The sequence below is a fragment of the Pelophylax lessonae genome, assembly GCF_965119305.1.
Source record: "Pelophylax lessonae genome assembly, chromosome: 4".
NCBI classification, from domain to species: Eukaryota; Metazoa; Chordata; class Amphibia; order Anura; family Ranidae; genus Pelophylax; species Pelophylax lessonae.
The window spans coordinates 263511998-263535435 of NC_138771.1; the positions used below are offsets into that span (position 1 = coordinate 263511998).

Sequence of the window (23438 nt, forward strand, 5' to 3'; positions counted from 1 at the left end):
TAGACTGCTATTCCACATAGTACATACCATTAAGTGCACTCTTATGCTGTCTTTTTATCTACAAAAAGTATGGTAGCCCATTAGAAACATTTTCTATTGCACCTCCTTTCAGTCACAATGAGAAACAGCTTGTATAGTAAATCTGCCCATATATATTGTCCTATTATGGCCACAGAGGACCAATTTTATAAATTAGAAAGACAGGTGTTTAGACACCAGTCTATTCTTGAATGCATTATTTTTCCAAAGGAAACCACTCTGGTTTTCTCACTTTAGGATAATTTAAAGACTTGACTGGGTTGCTGTGTGGCTATAAACGCTGACTCATTAGAACCCATGAAACTTTCTGGATGAATAGTAAAACATCCTCAAAATTTCAGACCCAGCTTGGACTCAAGTCTTGGTGTCTTAAAATAGTAGACAATCTATTTTTTTTTTGGTTAAAAAAAAGGCATTAGAATTGTTATGAAGTAATAGAACTAATGTGACACCCTTCTTGGGATATCCTATACAAAATTTGGTATCCCTTCCTTAAAGAAACTAATGAAAAAATAGTGTAAGTGGACTTACTTTTTTCTACAGTTCGTGCTGCCACAGAATTGATATCTCTCAGTCTGTGTGGTTGAATGGAACAGCAGTACTCTTGGTTACACGGTAGGAGGTCACAAAAACTTATTTCCGTTGCACCAACAGGAATAGACATTGTCGTAGATGTTTCCCTTGAAGCTGTACAATAAAAATAATTATCAGTTCTCAATCTCACTGGTAACACAAACTATCCAAGCACTCTATCAGTGTCACCAACAACTCTACCTCTTCTCATCTCGTCTGTCCACGAATTGCTTCTAATCTCTAATGACACTGTCACCCTTTCTCTACTCCTTAGTTTACACCCCTCAGTCTCCTTTGCGTATCACTAATTTACTGACATATTAGTATGGATGTCAAACTGCCTCTTAAAACGTAATATTTCAAAAACTGAACAAATAATATTCACAGAACTTTTAGTCCTTCCCCTCAAAAAGGGTGCTAGATGTAATCTTAGACTCTGACCTCTCCTTTCAGCCCCACATCTAGTCAATGTACAAATCGTGCCACCTTCACCTACAAAACATTTCCAAAATACACCCCATCTTAACCGACGACAACACAAAGCTACTAATTCACTAACTTATTCTCTCATTCTGCAACTCCCTCCTCACACCCCCCCCTTTCATTATAACAAGAATGCTGCTGCCAGAGTCACCCAGTTTATCAACCACTTAGAATTAGCCACCCCTGTCTTCCAATTCTCTACCAGCTTCTGATCACCTAGTTAATACATTTCAAATTATGAACTTCTTATAAAGCAACCCACAATCCCACCTCCTCTCATAATATCAACTGAACCACCCTCTTTGCTGATTTCTGAGAACTCATTTCTATCTTGCCTCTAGCTAACAACTGACCTTTACCTTCTTTAACAACTTATTCCCACACAGATATTACCTTTTGTATCACTTGCCCTTCCCTTTGGATTGCAAGCTCTCATGAGCAGGGACCTTGAATTATATTGGTACTGTATCATCTCCCTTTGTTTTGTAAAGTGCTGCACAAATTGTTGGCTCAATATAAATCCTGTATAATATTATAATGTACTACCCAGTAAGAATTGTATTCTAATAATTGAAGTAACAATCAACTGTAGTTTTATCCTTGAAGGTTTACTTGAAAAGGTACTGGGAGAAAATGAAGGGCTTGGTGAATCCTGACCTAGGTATGGGTCTAACTAACCTTTTGACAACTGCAGATATATAGTAAGTACATACACTCATCAGCCATTTTATTAGGTACTCCTTGCTAGTACTGGGCTGGACACCTTTTGCCTTCAGAACTGCCTTAATTCTTTGTGGCATAGATCCAACTGGGTGTTGGAAACATTCCTCAGGGATTTTGGTCCATATTGACATGACAGCATCATGCAGTTACTGCAAATTTGTCATCTGCACATCCATGATGCGAATCACCCGTTCCACCACATTTCAAATGTGTTCTATTGGTTTGAGATCTGGTCACTGTGGAGGCCATTGGAGTACAGTGAATTCATTGTCATGTTCAAGAAACCAGTTTGAGATTATTTGAGCTTTGTGACATTTGTGCATTATCCTGCTGGAAGTAGCCATCAGAAGATGGGTACACTGTAGTCATAAAGGGATGGACATGGTCAGCAACAATACTCAGGTAGGCTGTGGCATTTAAATGATGCTCAATTGGTACTAAGGGGTCCAAAGTGTACAAAGACAATATCTCCCACACCATTACACCACTGCCCTGAACCATTGAAACAAGATAAGAGGGATCCTTGCTTCCATGTTGTTTCTGCTAAATTCTGACCCTACTATCTGAATGTCGCAGCTGAAATTGAGGCTCATCAGACCAGGCAATGTGTTTTCAATCTTCTGTACCACCCTCCTAGGTAGGTGCTAGGTAAAACATATCTGTGACCCTGTTCTGCTTAACAGGAGGGTCTGATCTACTAGTTTAGCCTGTCACATGTTTCTAAATGTGTTTCACTGGGTCTGAGGGAGTGTCCCCACTGCAGCCAATGAGGGACCTTATTGGACAGTGGAGGAAGCCTAGCCAGTGGCACACTCTGTTTTATGTCAGTTCCAGTGGGAGGGCATTCCTGCAATGCATCCTGGGATTGGACATAAATAGGAGGGGAGCATGTGACAGGGTGTCTTTGGGCGGGAAGCCAGGTCCCAGGAGGAGGGTGACGGCTGTCTCTCCTCCTGTTGCTGAGAAAGGTGGTCCAGGCAGTCAGCCTAGGGACCAGGGGTTGAGCTGTGCTGCAGAGGATCCAGTGTGTTCTGACCAAGTGGAGTTGCTGGGCAGGATTCTTCTGGAAAAACAGTATCATGAGTACTTAAGCATCTGCCCAGGGGTCTGCCTAAGAGAGGGGACCACTCCAGAGAGGTCAAGGGGATCAAGGAGCCAGCTAACCCGGAGTGTTACAGTAAAGAGGGTGCCAAGTTGTAAAGCCCTGAAGATTAGGGATTAAAGGGGGCGCCAGCAAGGGCCCTGAATTCGCTCAGCAGTGCAGTCTACTATCAGCTACCTCAGGAAAGGGTGCCTTAGGAAACTAATAGGACTCTTTCATAGTCAAAGGTGAAATACAGTAAGCAGCCTGGCCATGACTAGCTCAAACAGTGTTATCCAGCGTCAGTCAGCATTTTTTGTACAGTCCCTGCCTTTTTGTGCATAGTTCAGTTATTGGAGTATCCCACTCATCCCTTCTCCTATCCAAGAAACAAATAAAAACACAAAAAAACAAAGAAACTGGACTGGACTGGCCCTGAGGTAAAAACACTTGGAAACACGTCAGAATGGTATACTACTACTAATGGTAACCCAGGGGAACCCACACACAGCAGCTCCCATGGGAGTAGTGCTACACTTCTATTGTCCAATTTTGGTGAGCCTGTACGAATTGTAGCCTCAGTTTCCTGTTAGCTGACAGGAGTGGCACCCAGCATGATCTTCTACTGCTGTAGCCCATCTGCTTCAAGGTTCTATGTGTTGTGCATTCAGAGATGGTATTCTGCAAACCTTGGTTGTAACGAGTGGTTATTCGAGTTACTGTTGCCTTTCTATCATCTCAAACTAGTCAGCCTATTCTCCTCTGACCTCTTACATCAACAAGGCTATTTCATCCACAAAACTGCAGATCACTGGATATTTTCTCTTTTTCAAACCATTCTCTGTAAACCCTAGAGATGGTTGTGAGTGAAAATCCCAGTAGTCAGCAGTTTCTGAAATACTCAGACCAGCCCATCTGGCACCAACAACCATAACATGTTCAAACTAGGGATCAATCGATTATTGGCAAAGCCGATATATTGAGGGCCGATCTGCACTTTCCCCGAAATATCGGAATCGGCACCTGAGGTTACCGATCTTGCCGATATTTCGGGAAAGTGCTGTACCAGAGTGATGCCTGCAGCTTGAGGCATCATCCCGGTACCGGCGTCCGAGAAGCCGCTCGGCTGTCATTACAAAGAGCGGGAGGGGACATCTCCCCCCCCTACTGCCGCCTTTCGCGGCTCGCCCGGGTCTCCTATCCCACCAGGAGACCTGGGCATCATACCTGCACAGCCGCCGAAGAACCGATTAAAGCCGCATTCGGCTCTGATCGGGTCTCCATGTAAAAACCCGGAAGTGATGTCATGACATCACTTCCGGGTACTCTGCGCAAAATTCAAAAAAATTACAGCATGCAAAACAGTCAAACTTGGTGTTTTGAATGCTTTTAAGTGTAGAGGAGGGGTTTTGGGGTCTCTTAGACCCTCAGATCCCTCCACAAGTGTACCTGTAAAAAAAAATAAAAAAAAACATTTTAAATGTCCGAAAATATCGGCCGATACCGATATGCAATGACCAAAATATCGGTATCGGCAATACAAAAACGATATTGGTCGATCACTAGTTCAAACTAACTTAAATCCACTTTCTTTCCCATTCTGATGCTCTGTTTGAACTTCAACAAGTCATCTTCACCACATCTAGATGCCTAAATGTTATTGGCTGATTAGCAATTTGTGTTACCTAGCAATTCCACAGGTGTACTTAATAAAGTGGCCGATGAGTGTAGTTTAAAATGCAATTAGGGATATTTTACAGAGGACAGTATAAGAATCTTTTCAAAAGTAGCATCTTCCTATAGTCAACACAGATACCTTTTTCAGGCTAGCCCCTCCATTTTATATTGAAAAGAAAATAAATTAATATGAAATCACTTCTACAAAAATGAAATATTGCATGATTACTTTTCAGATATGATCATACCCATCATGGTTGTGTAAACTGGTGGTATCAAAGAGCTTGCAGCACTTGTAAAGTTATTCCTGTAGTTGAAAAAGGAAAATGATGGCAGCACATGAGAGAAATATACAGTAAAAATGAACACATTACATAGAGTCTACATTTATAAATGGTTTCACACAAGAGTTACACAACTTTCACTAAAAATGAACATGTTTGTTGGATTGAATTGGAAAGCTAAGTGAATCTTCTTACTTTTCCAATTCAGTAGACCTCTGTGTCTCCCATTTTGATAGATCCTGAGTATTTTAATATATGTAAACATAGTGTGTGTGTGTGTATTGTAGTTTATAAATTTTAAAATGTGGTGTCTGCATTAGATTTCTTTTTTAGTCTTTTGTTATTTATTTGCACCTGTTGTTCTGGCCATTAAATCTGTTATTTTTGAACAAACCAAGCCAAGGGGTGCTTACAATGGTCAGCTTTTATTTATTTATATAAACCTGTAGGCAGATGCCTACAAGGGTGTAACTTGTTTTCTGTGTTATGCCCATGTTTCCCCTGGCTGAGCTCATTTCCTCCTGTTAGCTGAGCCAGACAAGCACAAATGTTACAATGTTTGTATGTTTTCCTGTGTCCTTAAGTTGACGTGTGTGTTGAGGTAGCCAGGCTATAAGGGTTAATGTCTTTCCCACCATTTTCAGCCGGATACCACCCCCTACAGGCAGCCTTAAAGCCCCTGGGTTGATCCATGGGGAAATACTGCCAAATTGTAGCTGAATATTCTGCTGGAAGAATCACTCCCTTTGGTGGTGGTGGCAGTTGGGGTGTTAGTAGTCTTTTCAGAGTCCCTGGAGAGGGTCTCATGCCTGGGGACCGTATGGATTTGTAACTGTTAATCATGTACTTACTGCCTTTGTGGATCACTGCCAATCATGGACTCTAAGGGACTTGTGGTACCTCTTGTAGAATATAGGCTTAATAGACTATTGCCTAAAAAAGGATTGCTTTCTGGATTTGCCTTCTGTATAAGGTATGCACACTCTATGGATGTTAGAAGAGCTCTGTGCAGGATTTGTGCAGAAACTGCTTTGTGAGAACTGTACTGGATTCAGCAACTACCTCAGTAAAGAATCTTGTTTGACTTGCCTTGCCTGGTCTGCAGTCTCTTAAAGGGGTGCATGCACGGCATATCTAAAGAACAGGGCTTGCAACACAACAAGGGGATGGAGCTAGAGGAAGATGTAATACATGGGTCTGACACATATGGCACTTATCCACTGCAAGTACCGGCTCGGCTCCACTCGGCCCTGCTTGGCTCTGTTGGTTTTCCACTGCATGGTACCTCATGGTACAGTGTTGGAACGGTTCGGTACGGTTCGGTACGGTTTGCTTTTCCACTAAAGTAAAGTGGGTGGGATAACAATGATTCTCTGACCAATCAGTAACAGTCAAGGCTGCATGCAAAGGATTGTGGGATATGGTACCGGTACAGCCCTGTTGGAACCACAACTGAGGTGGTACTGTTTAAGCGAGCCGTACCATTCGGTTCCATGTAGTGGAAAAGCGCTGCCGTACCGTACTAATCCGTGCCATGCGGTACCAGCAGTGGAAAAGCACAAAAGCGAGCCGAACCATTCGGTTCCATGCAGTGGAAAAGCGCCAATAGAGTACTGTCCAGTGGAAGTTAATGTGTTGTTCCTAAGGACTAAAATGCTCTGTCATTGCTTAAGGAAGCCAATCAGCATGGAGACAGGTGACTGGCATGGGTGATGGTTCCTCTGGTAATGGAGGGATTAAGTGCATGGTACCTTCACTAGTGACCGGTCCCCCTCTATTTGGGACCAAACCCACAGCACAGAGTGCCTAGGAACCCAGCCTGGAACCACGGAAGAGAGTGTGTAGAGGGGCCTCTGGAGAAGAGAGCAAGCACAGAAGTTGGAGAGAGAAGGAGACAGTGCATTTCCTGTATCCCTTTGGGATGCTTCACTAAGAGGTAACATGCACTCTGCTGGATTGGAGTAGCCCGGTACATGCACAGTGGTACCAGCCTCAAAATGCTGCACACCTGGGAGTGGTATCCTCTATTCAAAGTAGTGTTCAAAGGTAACTTCATTTTTTCAGGAACAAATTAAAAAAAGAATACTATATCATATACAAGTGCGACACAAAACATATTGTAATTGAATGTTATTAAAAATTACCTTTCCTTTTCAATCTGCAGCTCCTGTAATTTTCTACAATATGCAATGCCTTCAAGCAATAAAACCTACTTAAGAGAAGCAATAAAACCTACTTAAGAGAGTATATAATCTCTTATCTATAATGCAGGTCTTCAATCTGGGCCAGGACATCTGGCACATGAAAATCTATGCCTGGGACTTTGCCAGGGCATCTGGCATATAAAATCCTATGCCTTGGTCCTCCCACCAGCCACATTAGTTGTAAACTGAGAAGTGCCTCCAAACTACCAAAAAACAGACTCTTAAAATCATCTACACAGAGACATAATACATACTGTAATAGTGGTTCTTTTTCAGTGGCTTCTTCTTGCACATATAATATATACAATGTAGAAATGGTCATGGCACTAAAAAAACAAAAACAAATTATGGTAATGGGAATCATCAAATAATAAGAATTAGTCTAATAAATCTAATAATACTAACAAATAATTACAGAGTTCTGAGATATATAGTTTAATAAACATAGCTAAGTATTTACTGACTGTATAAAATTCATGTAGGCTAAACACCTGCATAGAAATACATACTTTTAGAAAAGTCAGTAGATGAAAAGGATTTCTTTCAGGGGCGCCAGCAGTGAATTGGGTGGTAAACAGAAGCAATAATGATAAATTATGGCACCTGCTATGGATTACAGAAAGGAGTTTTATATTTGATTTGTTGATGAGAGGTTTCATTTTAAGTTATGTAGAGGAAAACAAAAAAAAGAAGCCAAAAAGCTCTCCACTAAAATACAATCAGAATCAGAAGATTAAATTCTGCTAACAAAATGCATATACGGTACATGTTATCACCTCCATCACAAATACAAAACAGGAGCCTTATTACTTTCAACAAGATCATGGGAATAGAAATAGAAATGAATTCTTGATGCCCTAGTGTCTGACTTGGCATCCAAGTTTAGATCACTAATACAACCTGAAATATTGAGCCTTATACCTAGCCTGCAAACAGCTGTTTGGAGCTTAGCCCTGATAAGGAACGGATATAAGGAAAAATCTATGCAAACCTGCAAACAGCTGAGCCCTCATCATGAATAAACAGAAGAAACTATGCATTCTTTAAAATTGTGTTTGTGGTGCAACCACAAAGAACAGCCATTAAGGTTACCGTGAAGATTGTCAAAATGAGCCAAATCCCCTCTATTTTAAGCTGAACTCCAGGCAAACAGCTAAACAGTTGCAATACACATATGGGACTAGTTTCCCCTGCAAATAATGTTTATGTATGTCCAATTCCGAGACTTTACACAGCCCATCATGACTTGACTTGGCTATTCAATACTCAAGCTACGCATCTCAGTTTGGTCACCTCCTTGCCCCCAGTTTGGGACTGAACAAAGCAGCAGCAGGCTGATTATATTAACCTTCTATCATTTTATATATCTGCCTGCAGTTCAGCTTTAAAAAGAAAAATTGAAGCAATGTGGTAACTTTTAAAAGCAAGTGGAAATTACGTATTACTAATGAAGAATTTGTTCCAACTTTTGCTCTTATAACTGCTGATACAGTTACGCCCGTATTCAAAATACCCTGCTTACTATTGTCAGTTACTTTTTTCCCATGCCTGAAGTGCCTATTGTCTATCTATGCCTTAAACTGTCAAATCTGTGCTCCTAATCCCCATATGTAATCACTGTTCACATTTTTGTTACCACCTGAGCTAAAATTTTGCAATAATTCACAAAAATAGAAATATTGTAGTTTTGTGAAGATTCTGGACTCTAATACATTTACCTACAAAGTACAATACTGACTTTTTAAACCAGAAGACATTTGCCAGTCATTGCTATTGATGAGGTTAAGGTTCAGGGCTGTTCCAGAACATTTGAAAATTAATGTGGAAATTCACCAGACAGAATTGTTTGTAACCATAATGCACTGTTTGCACTTTGAATTTAGGTTCAAAGACTTTAGTGGTATTTGCTGTTATGTTCTGGTTTTGCAAATTTCAAGCATGAACACCCCCATGCATAAAATCCAGACAGATTAGCACCAACCCTACTCATTACTTCTAACACAAATTTAAAATAAAATGCCATGCAAACAGAACCATGAAAGTATCTCCTCTATAGCCTTGTGGCCAAGTGGGCATTTAGAAGTAGCATAGATACAGCCTAAAATTACAGAGCCATTTGTTCCATCTTAAATACAGCTTTTTGATCATCAGGTAAGGAAAACACAGTTCATGGACTCAAGCTTGGGGTGCCAAACCAGAAGAGCTAAAAAATGATGGTGAGGTGACCCAAAAAGTAGCTGATGAAATAAAGAATAAGGATGCATTCACATCTAACCATTTGAAACATGCATTTTTGTGTGTTTGGTGCAACATGCATAGGGCAGCCCAGTGATGTCAACGGGTTGCCCTACACGTGACAAAGTAGCTCATAGAGCATTTTGCCATGTTCCAGGTGGTGCATTTTTTTACTATGCACTTTTTGTGCATTTTGCATGTGGTAAAATGTGCTTCCCACGTTTGGGATGCAATTAACAATTAATGGCACCACAAGAAGACGCACGCAAACATGTTAAAGTTTCTTAACACAAAAAAACCAAGATACTGATCTTTCTTTGTAAAGAAACAGTACTGAATGTACACTCACTCTATTTTAAACATTTAACGGAGAATAGAATCCACTGCATCTTATGAGCGAACTTCACCTATCATATCACACATGATATGACTCTCTATGTTACATGACAAATTTATAATAATGTGCAGGTCTCCAGCTTTTGGGAATTTTAACCTATTGCCACCCACCTAGTGCACCTGTGCGGCGGCAGAAAGGGAGGGCTTTAATGCCCAAACAGTTATTATATATGCAATGCATCCATGGATGGCAGAGCTTTCTGTGCTGAAAGTGCGCATACTGCATACTCCCAGCACAGCAACCAAACTTTTTAAGGCAGTTAATCATCAGGAGTTGGCAAGACCAGTTCCTGATCCTGTTACCACTGTGACAGGCAATCACAAAGGTCACATGATCAGCTGATGCTTCTCATCCCCCGGGATACAAACCCTATTAAAAGGAAATCAAGGCAGAGCTGGGCTGGAAGGGGTCAATTAACCATGTAGTTTTACATTTCACGTAAAATAAACAAACTTATGGAGATACAACTGCATTTGAATTTCTTTATGTTTACATGATACTTTTTTGGTCCACAGAAGTCCATTAGACAGGTATCTTGGGCATGTTTGGCTTCAAAATATCACAAAAAGAGGTAAATTGCAAAGGAGTAGGCAGTAGTCACATCGCCATACAATATCTCAGTATACCCTAGTATCAGTGTGTGTATGTGTGTTCACTTGTATGCATGATCTGAGGTGATGCTTGCATTCCTACATTACATGTATGTTTTGCATGTGTAACCTGTGGTTAAAATTTGGTATTTTGCTGCCTATAGGTAACATAGAAAGCACATATCAGATGATTTTTTTCTTTTGTTATAATATTATTATGATGGTTCAGTAAATTGATAGGGCAGACAGAGACTGTACATTATTGATGGCGGTTTGTTTGTAGGTTTAAGGCAGGTGCTGCTGCTGCGATTGGCTTCCCTGCAATTATAGAGACTTGGTTCTAGGATTCAAATGACTGGAAAATAACAATACCAGGGTATCCACTATACATGAATGACAGAGGGGAGGTGGAGTTGCCATATATGTCAAAAATAGCATAACGCTAACACTAGTGGTGTACCACAATACTCTGTACTAGGTCCTGTTCTATTTAATCTATATGTGAGTGATATAAGCAAAGGTTTGTTGGGCAAGGTATGTCTTTTTGCTGATGATACAAAGGTGTGTAATAGGGTTGATTTCCCTGGAGGTACCTGTAACATGGAACGTGATTTGCTGCAAGATTGCTCAAAGCAGTGGAAACTGCATTTCAATGTTTCTAAATGTAAAATAATACATCTACATAACTCCCAACTGTCCATGCTTTTAAACTCCCAACTGTCCATCTTTACACCTTTTTTTTGGTCTGAGCCATATAGTTGTATAGAAAATGCACTTTTTATCTTTTAAAAAGTGTTTCCCATGCAAAGCCTATCCAATTTCTAAATTGCTGCATTTGTAAATTTCAAAAGCCAATATAAAGGAATAGTAGTGGTTAAAAAAAAAAACACTTGTGGGTTCAACTAAACCTTTTGTTTGTTTAATTCTCCTTTAAGGAGGCATGGCAGTGGTATGTCCAATGTCTAGATACTTTTCCCAAAAGGTGTCCCTCTTTCCCATGTCAAAAAGTTGGGAGGTATGCATCTAAAGAAAAAGAATCCCTTAAGAGAGTACAACATTGGGGATACAGTGTCAGCCAGCACTACAGAAGAAAAAAATTGGGGTACTTATTTCAGATGATTGCATGACCAGGCAGTGGGAAAAGCAAATAGAATTTTAGGGTTCATCACAAGCAGGAGAATGGAGGTTCTGATTCCCCTACATAGATCTTTAGAATACTGTATCCAGGTCTGGAGACCTCACTTACAAAAAGATATTGATAAGATAGAACAAGTCCAGAGACAGTAAGTCCCCGTTCACATTAGGTCGCTCCGACTTAGGGGGCGACCTGTGAAGTCGCATGCAGTGCGACTTTGGCGCGACTTGCACGGACTTCACATAATGAAAGTCAATACAAGTTGCCTCCAGGTCGCCCCGAAGTAATACAGGACCCTTTTTCTAAGTCGGAGCGACTATTAGAACGGCTCCTGTACTACACCATGGGAGCGACGGTGCATGACTTGTCAGGCTGACCAAGTCGCCTGACAAGTCGTACCAGTGTGAATGAGGGGGTGAATAAGGATCAGAAGGGCAGTTTTTAAAATATGAAACCAAAATCAAGAACACAGGGAACGTGACCTCAAACCAACTGAAGTAAAGTTCAAGACTAATTTTAGAAAGTATTATTTTACTGAAAGGGTAGTTGATGATTGGAATAAACTCTCAGTAGAGGTAGTAAGTACAGTAAATGGATTCAAACATTTATGGGACAAACATAGATCTATACTCAGACAAAAAAGTTAAGGCCCCTTTCACACATACGGTTCGTTAAGATCCGCCTGTCAGTTTTTCAGGCGGATCTGAACGGATGCCCAATGCATCTCTATGGGGCAGCAGATGTCAGCGGAGACATGTCCACTGACATCCGATCCTGTGCGTCAAATCCAGACGGATGGAAACAATATTTTACATCTGTCTGGCAGATCAGATTAGATGAGAACGGACAGGCGGTCTGTTCTCATCTGATTCCCCCATAGAGGTCAGCAGGGATCTGACATCTCCGTCTCCGCACACAGAGCGGAGACGGAGCTGTCATCCGCCTGCTCAGCGGGGATCGGCGGATCGATCCCAGCTAAGAAAAACGGAGTCCGTCGGTGGAACGGACATGTGTGAAAGGGGCCTAAAAAAAAAAAAACCCAAACAAAATCAGAAAATACAAAACAAAAAAAAAAAAAAACTAACAGACTCAATGGACTACTTATTCTTTTTTCTGCGGTCACTTTTCTACGTTTCCCTCTTTTGATCTCTCCTGGTTCCTTCATTCCACCTGGATTCCCAAACACTGTTAGTTCTGGCAGGGTTAGGTACATTATCTGGGTGTTTTTACTGCTGCCTGAAGTCCTGTCAGTGGGTGGCCATTTAGTAGCAACAGCAGTGTGATCATTCAGGCCCCACTCCTCTGAGGATGCCTGACTGGGGAGGAAAATGCATCAGAGTTTGCCTGGTGTTTTGTGCCCCTCCTTGACATGTTTGTGGCACACAACACAAACTTACCCCACAATGTACTTTGAGATGGTGTGCTAAAGATGCTCATTCACCTATGTTGTGGGAGCATTTTCAGTTTTGTACACAATAGAGAGAGCCTATATCCAGGACTTGGTACCTGCTCTCCAAGCTTTTTAAAGAAACGGCATATACTGCTCCATTTATATATGGACATCTATGACATCACACTACAGTGTATGGGGGATATAGTATGTATTGGATAGGGGTATTCTAAAGGCTTGGGGACTTATTCATACAGAACTATATAGTCATTGACCATTGCTGCACAACACAATTACTTCTCTGTCAGATATAGCTGGTTGGCATATCCCCCGAGTTTTGGCACTGCATGATATGTGATAATTACTCCATATTAAGAGGATCCACTAATGCATACATCTTCTTCTTCATATATCCCTGTGGGACAATTTTTTTGGAACTCATAATTCTACATTGTGGACCAGTTAAATACTGGTCCTAGTCTCTGGGGTATTTAAGCTTATATCTTCCACCCGCTTGATGACTGCTGTCTGGGTCAGGACAACCTGTGAATTCATGAGCTGGTTGGATACCCTGTTGATGCATGAGCACTTTTTGTTCACTTAGTTTTCTAATTCAGTTGCTTGCATTTTGAAGATATTCTGACAAATTCTTATTATTAATGAATTATTTATTAATTAATTTATTATTTATTATTAGTTGCACATGAATTTGAGGCATGCTGCCTTGAATAGACCATTAGAGGATCTGAATTTAATGAAAATAAAATTCCTTGCAAGAACCATTGCAAAAAAGTGATTTTGTTAAAGTTAAACTTTATAAGCGATATACAGTATGTATAAAGGTGTGGAATACTTTTTATAAAAAAAGAGGAAGGTATATTTATTGTGCCTTTTAGTCATATTTCCACATTGGGGACATTTTGTTTTAAGTACGGTACTTACCAAAGTATCATGACAGAGATCAGTGCAATTACCGTAGCCTGGAATATTCTTCTGGAGCATTGTTGTTGTTTTGTGGGAATCTGCAAAAATCAAGAAAGTGAAACAATAAATATTGTATACTGTACTTTTTTCCTATGTGTCCAACATATTTTCACAATGTTCAAGTACAAAATATGATTTCCTTTAACATCTTTGTTTTTTTCTACTAACCTTTTTTACTTTTACAGTTAATGGTCTCTTTTGCAGTGGTGCGCGACTAACTTTGCTATATCTGTAAAAACAAAATCAAATTGTTGAAACTGGTAGTGTATTGATCAAACTGCAAGGATAGCTTCATGTAGCCTATATGCACAAAAATAGCGACCTGTGTACAATTCTAATATATTCCACAAGCCCACTCTTGGGTCATTAAATTTAAAATGAAAATGTCCTTTCTAAACCAGATAGAGAGCTAGCTATTTTGGTAAGAAGCTGTAGTTTGTACCACCCTATATGATAAATTCTTAAAGCATGGGAAGAAAAAACCAAATCCCTCCCATCCCAACTGCTTCTACCCTTTCTCAATTAAAAAAACAAAAAAAAACCTTTTTAACATTCCATGTAGTTTTATTCAGTTTTTCCTTGTATTACAGTGAGAGAGGAAAAAGACAATCAAAGTATAGAAATGGGAGGCAAGGGTTAACATACCATAACAGAGAGATAAAGAAGGTAAACTCTGTGCCCCCCTAATAAGGCATAAACTGATACCACAATGGTTTCAATGGACATAGAGTAAACAGTGTAAAATCTCAAAGGGATACCCAAGGTAAATATCCCTGGGAACCATGGCCTTATGCTAGTTATCTCAAATAGTAACGCTACATGCTTTGAAACAGCGTGAATCACTTCATGGCCCAAACAGAAGCAGCATGGGGATCTTTGAAAGAAATACAGGAAAAGAAACAGATAGCAGTAGGAAAAAATAAAAGAGGGTGGCAAAAACAGCAAAAAAGTATAAAAAGGAGGGGGAGGGAGGCAAATACCAACTTGAATCCGGAAGCGTTGGGTGCATGGGGTGTACTGGATGGAGGGGCAGAAAGGTAGAAGGAAGGTGTGGGCATTGGATTAGGACAGGATAAGTCAGCAGTTAACCAACCCTCATGATCGCTATTAACCCTCAACCATCCCCTCCTGGGCCCGCTAAAACATTTACTCCTATGTGTCTATCCCCAGGTGAACAACCATTCCAGGTTCAATCAATATTGTGTTTAAACTGACATACCCAAATAATGTTAAACATAATGTCTTTTTACTCAGAATTCATTTTGTAATGAGACCATTTCAGCTACTCCAGCCAACCGCATGAGCCATTCTTTCAGTTTAGGTGTCTGGGTTGTTTTGCAAGTGGACCATAAAGTGCATCCATGTCGCTAAAACCATGTGCAAAACTAAGAATTTCAGATAACTAAAATCTATTCCAGGAAGAAAGGAGGGGTCGCTTTGAAGAAGACAAGTGAAAAAATATGTCAAGGAAGTGATGTCAGACATCCAGACAGGAACAGAAAGTATGGTAGCTGTCTTTGTTATTCTGCTGTTTGGGATATTGCTTTTCTGTGAGAATTTTCAAACACATAATAAATAGTGTTTTTTAGATAATACTGCAATATGAGATTTTTGCTACCTTTTATCTTGTACATCTGAGTACCACAAGGAGCTTTAAGAGTTTAAGTTTGTGTACCTTAAAGGAGGAGAATAAAGAATATGCTGGATATGTGCAATTTTGAGCCCTGGGGCGGAAGACCAATACATTTGGTAAAAGAACATCTGCAAATGGTGTGTGACACAAGGGGAGAATTCACATGGTGACTTAAATGTTTTCACAATTGCACTTTAAGATCATGGATTCCTGTGGGCACAATTGTTTTGATGTATGAGATTTCATTTAATATACTACACTATAGTTTTGAAGCTTTTGGAAACGTTCCATGGAGGATGTATGAGGAAGGAATGAAGGAGGAGCATGAATTTGGTGAAGAAGTAGCATATCTAGAGAAGCTAGTTGTTATTTCATCAAGCGTTGCATGACGCACTGGTGTTTTAGGGTCCAATATCTGGTGAGAATTTAATATTTTTATAAGGGAAGAAGTAATAATTTAACACATAAAAGCAGATTTAGATGTTGGACTTTTATTGATTTGGGAGATTTGCATTATATATTTGCACAATTTTTTTTGGAGGGGTGTATGACTTTTTGGAGGAGCTGGATTACCTTTAATTTCACAGTATCTGTCCAGGGGGTCAAGAAGTACCAGCAGCTGGCAATAAAGCTGATGTCTCTACCTGAGCGCTGAGAAATCTATACTAATATTGTTATTCATCCATCAGCCAATTCATAGTTCTCTTTAATTTTACATCTGGTCTAACAGCTTTTAGGAGACCCAAGTGATTATAGTCAGGCATTTAATGTTAACATTTTAAAATTATGTAATAAACACAGTTTTATTTAAACAGGTTTGGGAAAGGTGAATACCACCATGCAAATATAAAATATATATCTTTTTCCATTATATCATAGTAACCTTTTAGTATTCTCTACCCTTGAAGAAGGCCTCTCGCTAGCAGTTTGTCTTAGGCTGCTAATACGTTTTAGTTTGGCAAGCTTCTGGTTCCATATTTCAAGTTCCTCAATTCTCATTTCAAGGTTATTTGTGAGCTTGCAGAGCTGTTTTACTGCTCCTACATTTTCCATAAAAATCTGGTCCTGAAAGAGAAAGCGAACCCATTATTTTTTATGATTATTTACTATATGGGGAATAATTTTGTTTAAAATGCAAAAACACAGCAACACATTCATTTAGGCAGTGCAATGACAAATCTGTGGTAACCAACCAGATGTAATTTTTTTCCTTAAATGACTGTAGTAAACTGAATTCAGATCATTAACATGTAGGTAATCATGTCTTTAATAGGGGAATAAAAATAGCATACCAGAACTGTTGTTAGAATTCCCACACCCCTGTCACCTATAGGTATGCAGACTAGTTCATTGGCTACATTTAGAGAAATCCAAACTATAGTTTGAACTCACTTAAAAAAAACATTATTGCCCATAATAACAATAATTTGCAGCAATGTGAACCAATTAAAATGGAAAATAGCAGTCACATGGTTGATAACTAACATTATTGTGGCAAATAACGCCTATTTTAGGGCTTAGTGAATGAAGCTTTATGACCCTTTTTCCAGTATATAATTTATGCATATTCATTTCTGGATCATGTTACCTAAACTAAAAAGCAAGACAGCAAGTTGCAAATAAACAAACTAATGGTACTTATAGAGTAATGTGAGTGTCATTGGTAACCCAGTATTTACTTGGAAAACATATTAATTTTTAATCTGATGATTACAGTTTAGTGTATCCAATTCAAATGATTGTAATAAGTGCCATTATGTAAAAACAAATAGTAAAATATTGTATTTAAATGGAAGGTTCATTATAGCTTTCAAAAGGTATTCGAATATATCCGATTCATATTAAATTCAATGCATTTAATTTTGCAATAATTAAAGTGGAACTTCCACTCTCTCAAACACTGATTATGTTTAATCCTTATGCTGCTGGCATTAGTAATTAGATGGAAAAGTATATCTTATTTACTTGTTTTCATTTTTTTTTTTTATGTTTTACATTTCTTTAGTTACTTTCTGGTTTCCAGGCCTAGGCAAAGAATGTCATACATCCCAGGAGTCTTCAGGAGGGGAAGAGGGGGTTTTCTCCCTCCCCGTGCCTGAGCTAAGGGCAGATGGACTTCAGAAAGTAAATGCTACATATATCATCTGCCCTTACTCAAGATGACCATGGCCAGAAATGCTAGGGGTGTTTTTTGAATTGATTTCTCACTTTTCCGCAAAATAAAGCATGGAGACATGGATGGATGGGCGAGCTTGCTTTGAGTATTAAAAATGAATTAAATAGTGTTTTTGGTTTGTGGTGCCTAGATGCAGTGTAGTTCTGCTATATTAAAGAAGGTTAGTTATTTAGTTAATTAAGCAAAGTTTGTAATAAAGTTAATAATAAACATTTAATGGGATGTATAGTAGATTGTACATATTTTAGGGTCAGGGCGCGAAAAAAATTGGATTTTCTTACTTACTGTAAAATCCATTTAACTGAGTTCATTGACGGACACAGCGCTCCATAAATTATAACTACTGGGTTATATAGCCTCCTCCAGGAGTATGACTAGGCAGAACAAAAAACACCTGGCTACACCCATGGGCCATCCTCAGCTAGTATTTTACCCCCCTCTCTGCTCTAGATAATCAGTTTAGTAGCAAGCAGTATTAGAAGTATCAGAACTCCATAGAGGGGTAGGTGCTGTGTCCATCGATGAACTCAGATAAATGGATTTTACGGTAAGTACAAAAATCCAATTTTCTCTTTCGTTCATCGATGGACACAGTGCTTTGTAAATCATAACTACTGGGATGTCCAAAAGCAGTGCCAAAAGAAAAATGAGGGGTGGGGAAAATAACCCAAGGCTAAAAATAACAGCCCTTAACCAGGACATAGGAGCCTTAACCGGGTGACAGGAGCCCCAGCTGAAAAATAAAAGTTTAAAGAAAAACACCCCTCAAGAGGGAACAGCCCCTCTTAAACAGCAGCCTGTAAAACTTTGCGACCAAAAGAAGCATCGGCAGATGAATTTTGTGAAGGTATGCACCCACGATCAAGTGGTTGCCTTGCAAACTTGCGATATTTGTGCCTGATGACAGAAGGCCCAAAGACGTACTCATCACCCGAGTAGAATGCGCCCGTGACAGGGAAAGGTGGAACCTGACCTTTAACAAAATAGGCCTGTCTGTCTGTCTGAGCCATCTGGAAATGGTACCTGAAAGCGGGCAGCCCTTTCCTTGGTCCGTCCGTAACCACAAAAAATGACTAAGTAGCTGCCAGATTCACCCGAATCGCACAAACCACATACAAGGTATGCAAAGCCAATTCCCTGGGATGAGCCAGCTTTGGACACAAAGAAGGCAACACAATGTCCTCATTCAAATGGAAGTCAGAGACAACTTTGGGCAGGAATGATGGACAGGGACGAAGAACCACTCTATCCCTTTGAACCACTAAATAAGGACTGCGACAGGATAATGCCACCAATTCCAATACCCTGCAGGCTGAGGTAATAGCCACCAAGAATGTCCCCTTTTTGGATAACGTAGGCAAAGGAATCTCCTGAATATTCTCAAATGGAGGTTTCTGGTGAACTGAAGGTACGAACTGAAGAGTGCATGGCTAGGAGTTGCTGAAAGAAGATTGCCAGGGCAGACATCTGGCCCTTGATGGTACTCAAGGCTAACTTCTAATCAACGCCCTGTTGAAGAAAGATTAAGTTCCGAGCCATAGAAAAGGATAGAGGATGAGCACCAATCAACTCACGCCAAGTATTATACGCTTTCCACGTACAATGGTATATCTTGCTAGAAGATGACTTCCTCGCCGTCACCATATCCAGACAGACCTCCATCCGTCAGTACCTGGCTTTCAATAGCTAAGCCATTAAAACCAGCGACTGTAAAGCAGGATGGTAGATCAGCCCTTGAGACAACTGGTCTTCTCTGAGAGGAAGTCCCCAAGGAACGTTTATGGGCACCAGACTAATTGTAAGATCCTCACCCTTGATTCCGCGCAAAATTGTGGAAGAAGCCTAAGCCGAGGATGATAGTGGGCTTACCGTGGCCCTTGAACATCTGCGGCGTCTGCCAGAGGAACCTGTGATCTTGCCACGAACCACGGTGTCCTCCTGTGGAGCTGAACCTGCTTATGGAGCTGCATGTAGGACTCAGAACCTGTATGCACAATAGGAGAGAGAACTATCTGTGTGACAGCAGCCGGTGAATCAAGGCCAGTGGTTCTTGAAGTTTGTCCAGAGGAAGGACCACCCTGATCAGAATTATAATCAGACCTAGGAAAATCAATTCCTTGGACAGGGATAAGGGGGACCTTAGGTAGTTCAGACATCACCTGAACTTTGCAGGAATTAAATCCGCACAAAAAGACTCAGAACCTAAAAAAACCTGAAAAGGACAAGCTTTGTCCCCCTTTCTGGGTACCCCCAAAATAATAATTTAGTGGATCCCCTTGACACTCATGAAGGAGGTCCAAGAGGCCGGAAACCAGCGAAGATGTCCCCCACCCCAATAATGGGTGAGGGCAGACCTTCATGCTGAAGGAATATTGTCTGCAGGTCCGGAGAAGCTAGCTCTAGGCTTACCAGACCAAGGATGCTTGGAACCTCCCGGGGAAGATTTGAAAGATCTATTCTCCATCCCAGAAACACAAAATAATTTTCTATGTGCTGAGAAGGTGGGCCCCCGTCTGCGGCGAGGCTCCTTCCCTTTCTTAGACTATGGCAGGAAGGTACTCTTCCCCCTCCCCCCGTGATACCCTTAATGATGTCATCCAGGGTAGCCCCAAAAGGGCAGATCAATGAGAGCTTTCTTAGAAGCTTGGTCTGCGGACCAATTCTTAAGCCACATCACGCACCTAATTACTACCGCTGAAACAGAACGTTTGGACAGCACAGGAGCTGTATCCAAAGCTGCATCACAAACAAACTGCAGCCCATGGACCAACTGGTCCGCTAAATCAACATAAGCAACGGGGACCTGCTCACCCCCCAGGCCCTGGCGCAAAAGCTTGGCCCATTCAGTTAGGGTCTGAAACACCAGGGCTGAGGCAAAGACTGGCCGCAATGTCGAACCAGCCATAGTAAACATGCTGCGTGCCACAGCCTCCGCTTTCCTGTCAGCCGGGTCCTTAAAAGACAAGGATTCCTCCCCTGGGATCATGGTAGCTTAGTTCAACCTGGAAACAGGAGGGTCCACCACTGGTGGACTAGTCCACTTTTTTAAAAGTGACTCATCAAAAGGGTAACGTACAGCAAAATGTTTGGGGACCACAAAGGGTAATTTTGGTTGTTCCCATTCCTTACAGGAAAACCTGTCAAAATAAGGCAAATATGGAAACACCTTTGGAGTAACACCCATGGCTACATCAGCCGCATCCTCCATTTTTAAAGTCTCACGCACTGCAGTGATAAGTGTATCTACCAGCGCTTTTTAATTTGCTGCTGCGACCGTGGAGGAATCTGAGGGTGTGATATTAAGCCCCCCTGGGCGGGCCGCGTCAACGGCGGCATCAGGTTTAGAATCAGATGAGACAGACTGAGCAGGGAAAGGCGGGGGACGCTTCCTCCTGGGCCTTTGCCCACACGACAACTTCCACCCAGGACAATAAGGACTGCAGGACCACCGTCAGTGCAACCATGGGAAACTGGGGTTTCCAAGGGACATTCCACCTCCATGAGTGAGTCAGTGGAGGAGATGTGACCCTGAGGCTCCATAAGGAAAGGAAGTTGCAGTACAAAAATGATCTTTTGGCACCACTAAAGGATCCCCCCAAGGCTCAGGATACCTATCAGTAGAGAGAGAGATAACAGGGACCCCCAAGGACTCACCCTACCGATCAAAGGATGTCCCAGGCATAGGGAGAGGAAACTGAGGAGGAAGAGAAAGAAGAGGAGCTTAGGCATCCCCACAAGGCTTCAGACATCTCCAGCATCTCCCGGACTAAGGGAAAATGGCCCCCGTAACATCATCGAGCTACACAAACATTGCCGCCAACCAGAGACTAGCCAGACTAAGAGAAAATGGCCGTCATCAGCTACAGCATGTTGCCAGAATCTTTCCAGTGCCCTCTGCAACGCTGGACCCTCTGCAAGGGAACCCCCTCCTGAAGGTAGGACACACATTAGGGGAGACTCTGCTGCACACTCTGCACCGGTCTCTGCACTGGGACCCCCCCTGTACTATACTCACACTGCAAATAGTGGGGCATGCACCTAGGGGTCACCTACATGGGACCCCTCCAGGCACACTATCCCAGGACCCTTACAGAGTGGGGATAGCAGGGGAGACCCCAGGGGTCTCCACTGCATCCTCTGCCCTGGGACCCCCACCAGACTCCACGTCCAGACAGGGGGGAAAGGGAGTGGGGGAAACTCAGCTCACTGAGGGATTTTTAAGAATGGGGGGAGGGAACATGCAGGCAGGTCCAACCATCCCTGGAGGTCACCCACGCCCATCCCAAAAAAAAACCCAAAAGGGGAGAGGGGGGAAAATCCTCACCACCGAAGTAGGGGAGCTGTTGGCCAATGGACCTCTGCGACTCAAGTCCGGTCATATGCGACCCTGCGAGACGTTAAACTCGCGGGCCAGCCTCTGTTCGTGAGGCTATGTCACGGCCGACCTAGTGCGTAGCTGCGGTCTGTATGCACTCGCTGGCTTTGCTGGGGGGACCACTGGATCTAGATTATCCAGCCCGTCGCTCAGCCCAGCAGTTGATTGAAGATCTCCCGAGAGAAAAAGATGTAAGGAAGGAGAAAGAAGTTGCTAGGACCAGAGATCCCAGCCGGGAGCCTAGGTCCTTACTCCTAACTAGACAGATTAAAGCTAATTACCTAGAGCAGAAAGAGGTGTTATATACTAGCTGAGGACGGCCCATGGGCGTAGCCAGGTGTTTTTTTTCTGCCTAGTCCTACTCCTGGAAGAGGCAATATAACCCACTAGTTATGATTTATGGAGCGCTATGTCCGTCAATGAACGAAGGAGAAAATAACTTTTTTGTTTTGTAAAGTAAATATGAAACTATTTATAGCTTTTTCAGTTTTAACATTTGCTTAAAGAGGAACATTATTTAGAAGACTGGATCAGAGAAGTGACTTACCCTTATCCATTGTGTGGCTTTATTCAGATAAAAGAATATGCAAAGCAAACGTTTAGCTAACCCAAAGTGCTTTGGAAATCTTCTCATATATTATTTACTTGAAATAAAAATGTGTAGTCAAGGAAGCTGCTTGCAGGTAAAAACAACTAGAATCATGCAGCTGTGTATGAGCACAAAAATGCATATGTGTTTTGTGAATGCATGCATGAGCTGGAATATATGCAGATAGCCACATGTACTTTAAGCACGCACTTGTATTTTGGAGATGCAAACACACATTCAATGGTTGATGGAATGTCTCCTGACTGTGCCTGGACCATTTTTATGAGGTGTGATAGCCAAATTCAAATTCACTGAGGCTCCTTGTCCTTTGACTGATCTGACCCTTGTTCTGCTGCCTACTTTATTATCTTTTAAAGTGATTCCAAAGGCAACGTTTTTTTTTTTTTAAATAACCAAACATCTCATACTAACCTGCTCTGTGCAGTGATTTTGCACGGAGCAGCCACAATCCTCCTCCTCTCTGGTACCCTGTCAGCGCTCCTGGCCCCTTCCTCCTGCCAAGTGTTCCCATAGCAAGCCACTTGCTATGTGGGCCCCCATACAGACTTACTCCCAAGCTGGCTTTGTGTGTCCATAGACACACAGAGCATGGCTCGACCTAGTCCCTCGCCCCCTCCTCACTGGCTGTGATTGATAGCAGCAGGAGCCAATAGGAAGAACCTTGGCTTTTGGCTTTTTGTTGGATTGAGATTGGGCTCAGGTAAGTATTTAGGGGGGCTGGGGGGAGCTGCATAAAGAAAGTTTTTACCTGAAAGCATAGAATGCATAAAAGGTATAAACCTTCTGCATTTGGCATCTCCTGTGGAAGACTCGCTTCCTATTGATAATCTCACAATGCCTACTCAAACT

At 41.6% G+C, this 23438-nt stretch overlaps 1 protein-coding gene across 1 annotated transcript in view; it reads right to left on the minus strand.

Annotated features, from left to right (window-relative positions):
• MYRFL (myelin regulatory factor like) overlaps positions 1-23438 on the minus strand; it is a gene marked incomplete at its 5' end in the record, with an annotated part of 192143 nt that overhangs the window by 63992 nt on the left and 104713 nt on the right. Inside the window, 6 exons of the mRNA XM_082256200.1 lie at positions 571-726; positions 4825-4883; positions 7319-7390; positions 13754-13833; positions 13964-14024; positions 16312-16493. Coding sequence (XP_082112326.1) covers positions 571-726; positions 4825-4883; positions 7319-7390; positions 13754-13833; positions 13964-14024; positions 16312-16493 — 610 coding nt within the window. The remainder of the gene's footprint in view (positions 1-570; positions 727-4824; positions 4884-7318; positions 7391-13753; positions 13834-13963; positions 14025-16311; positions 16494-23438) is intronic.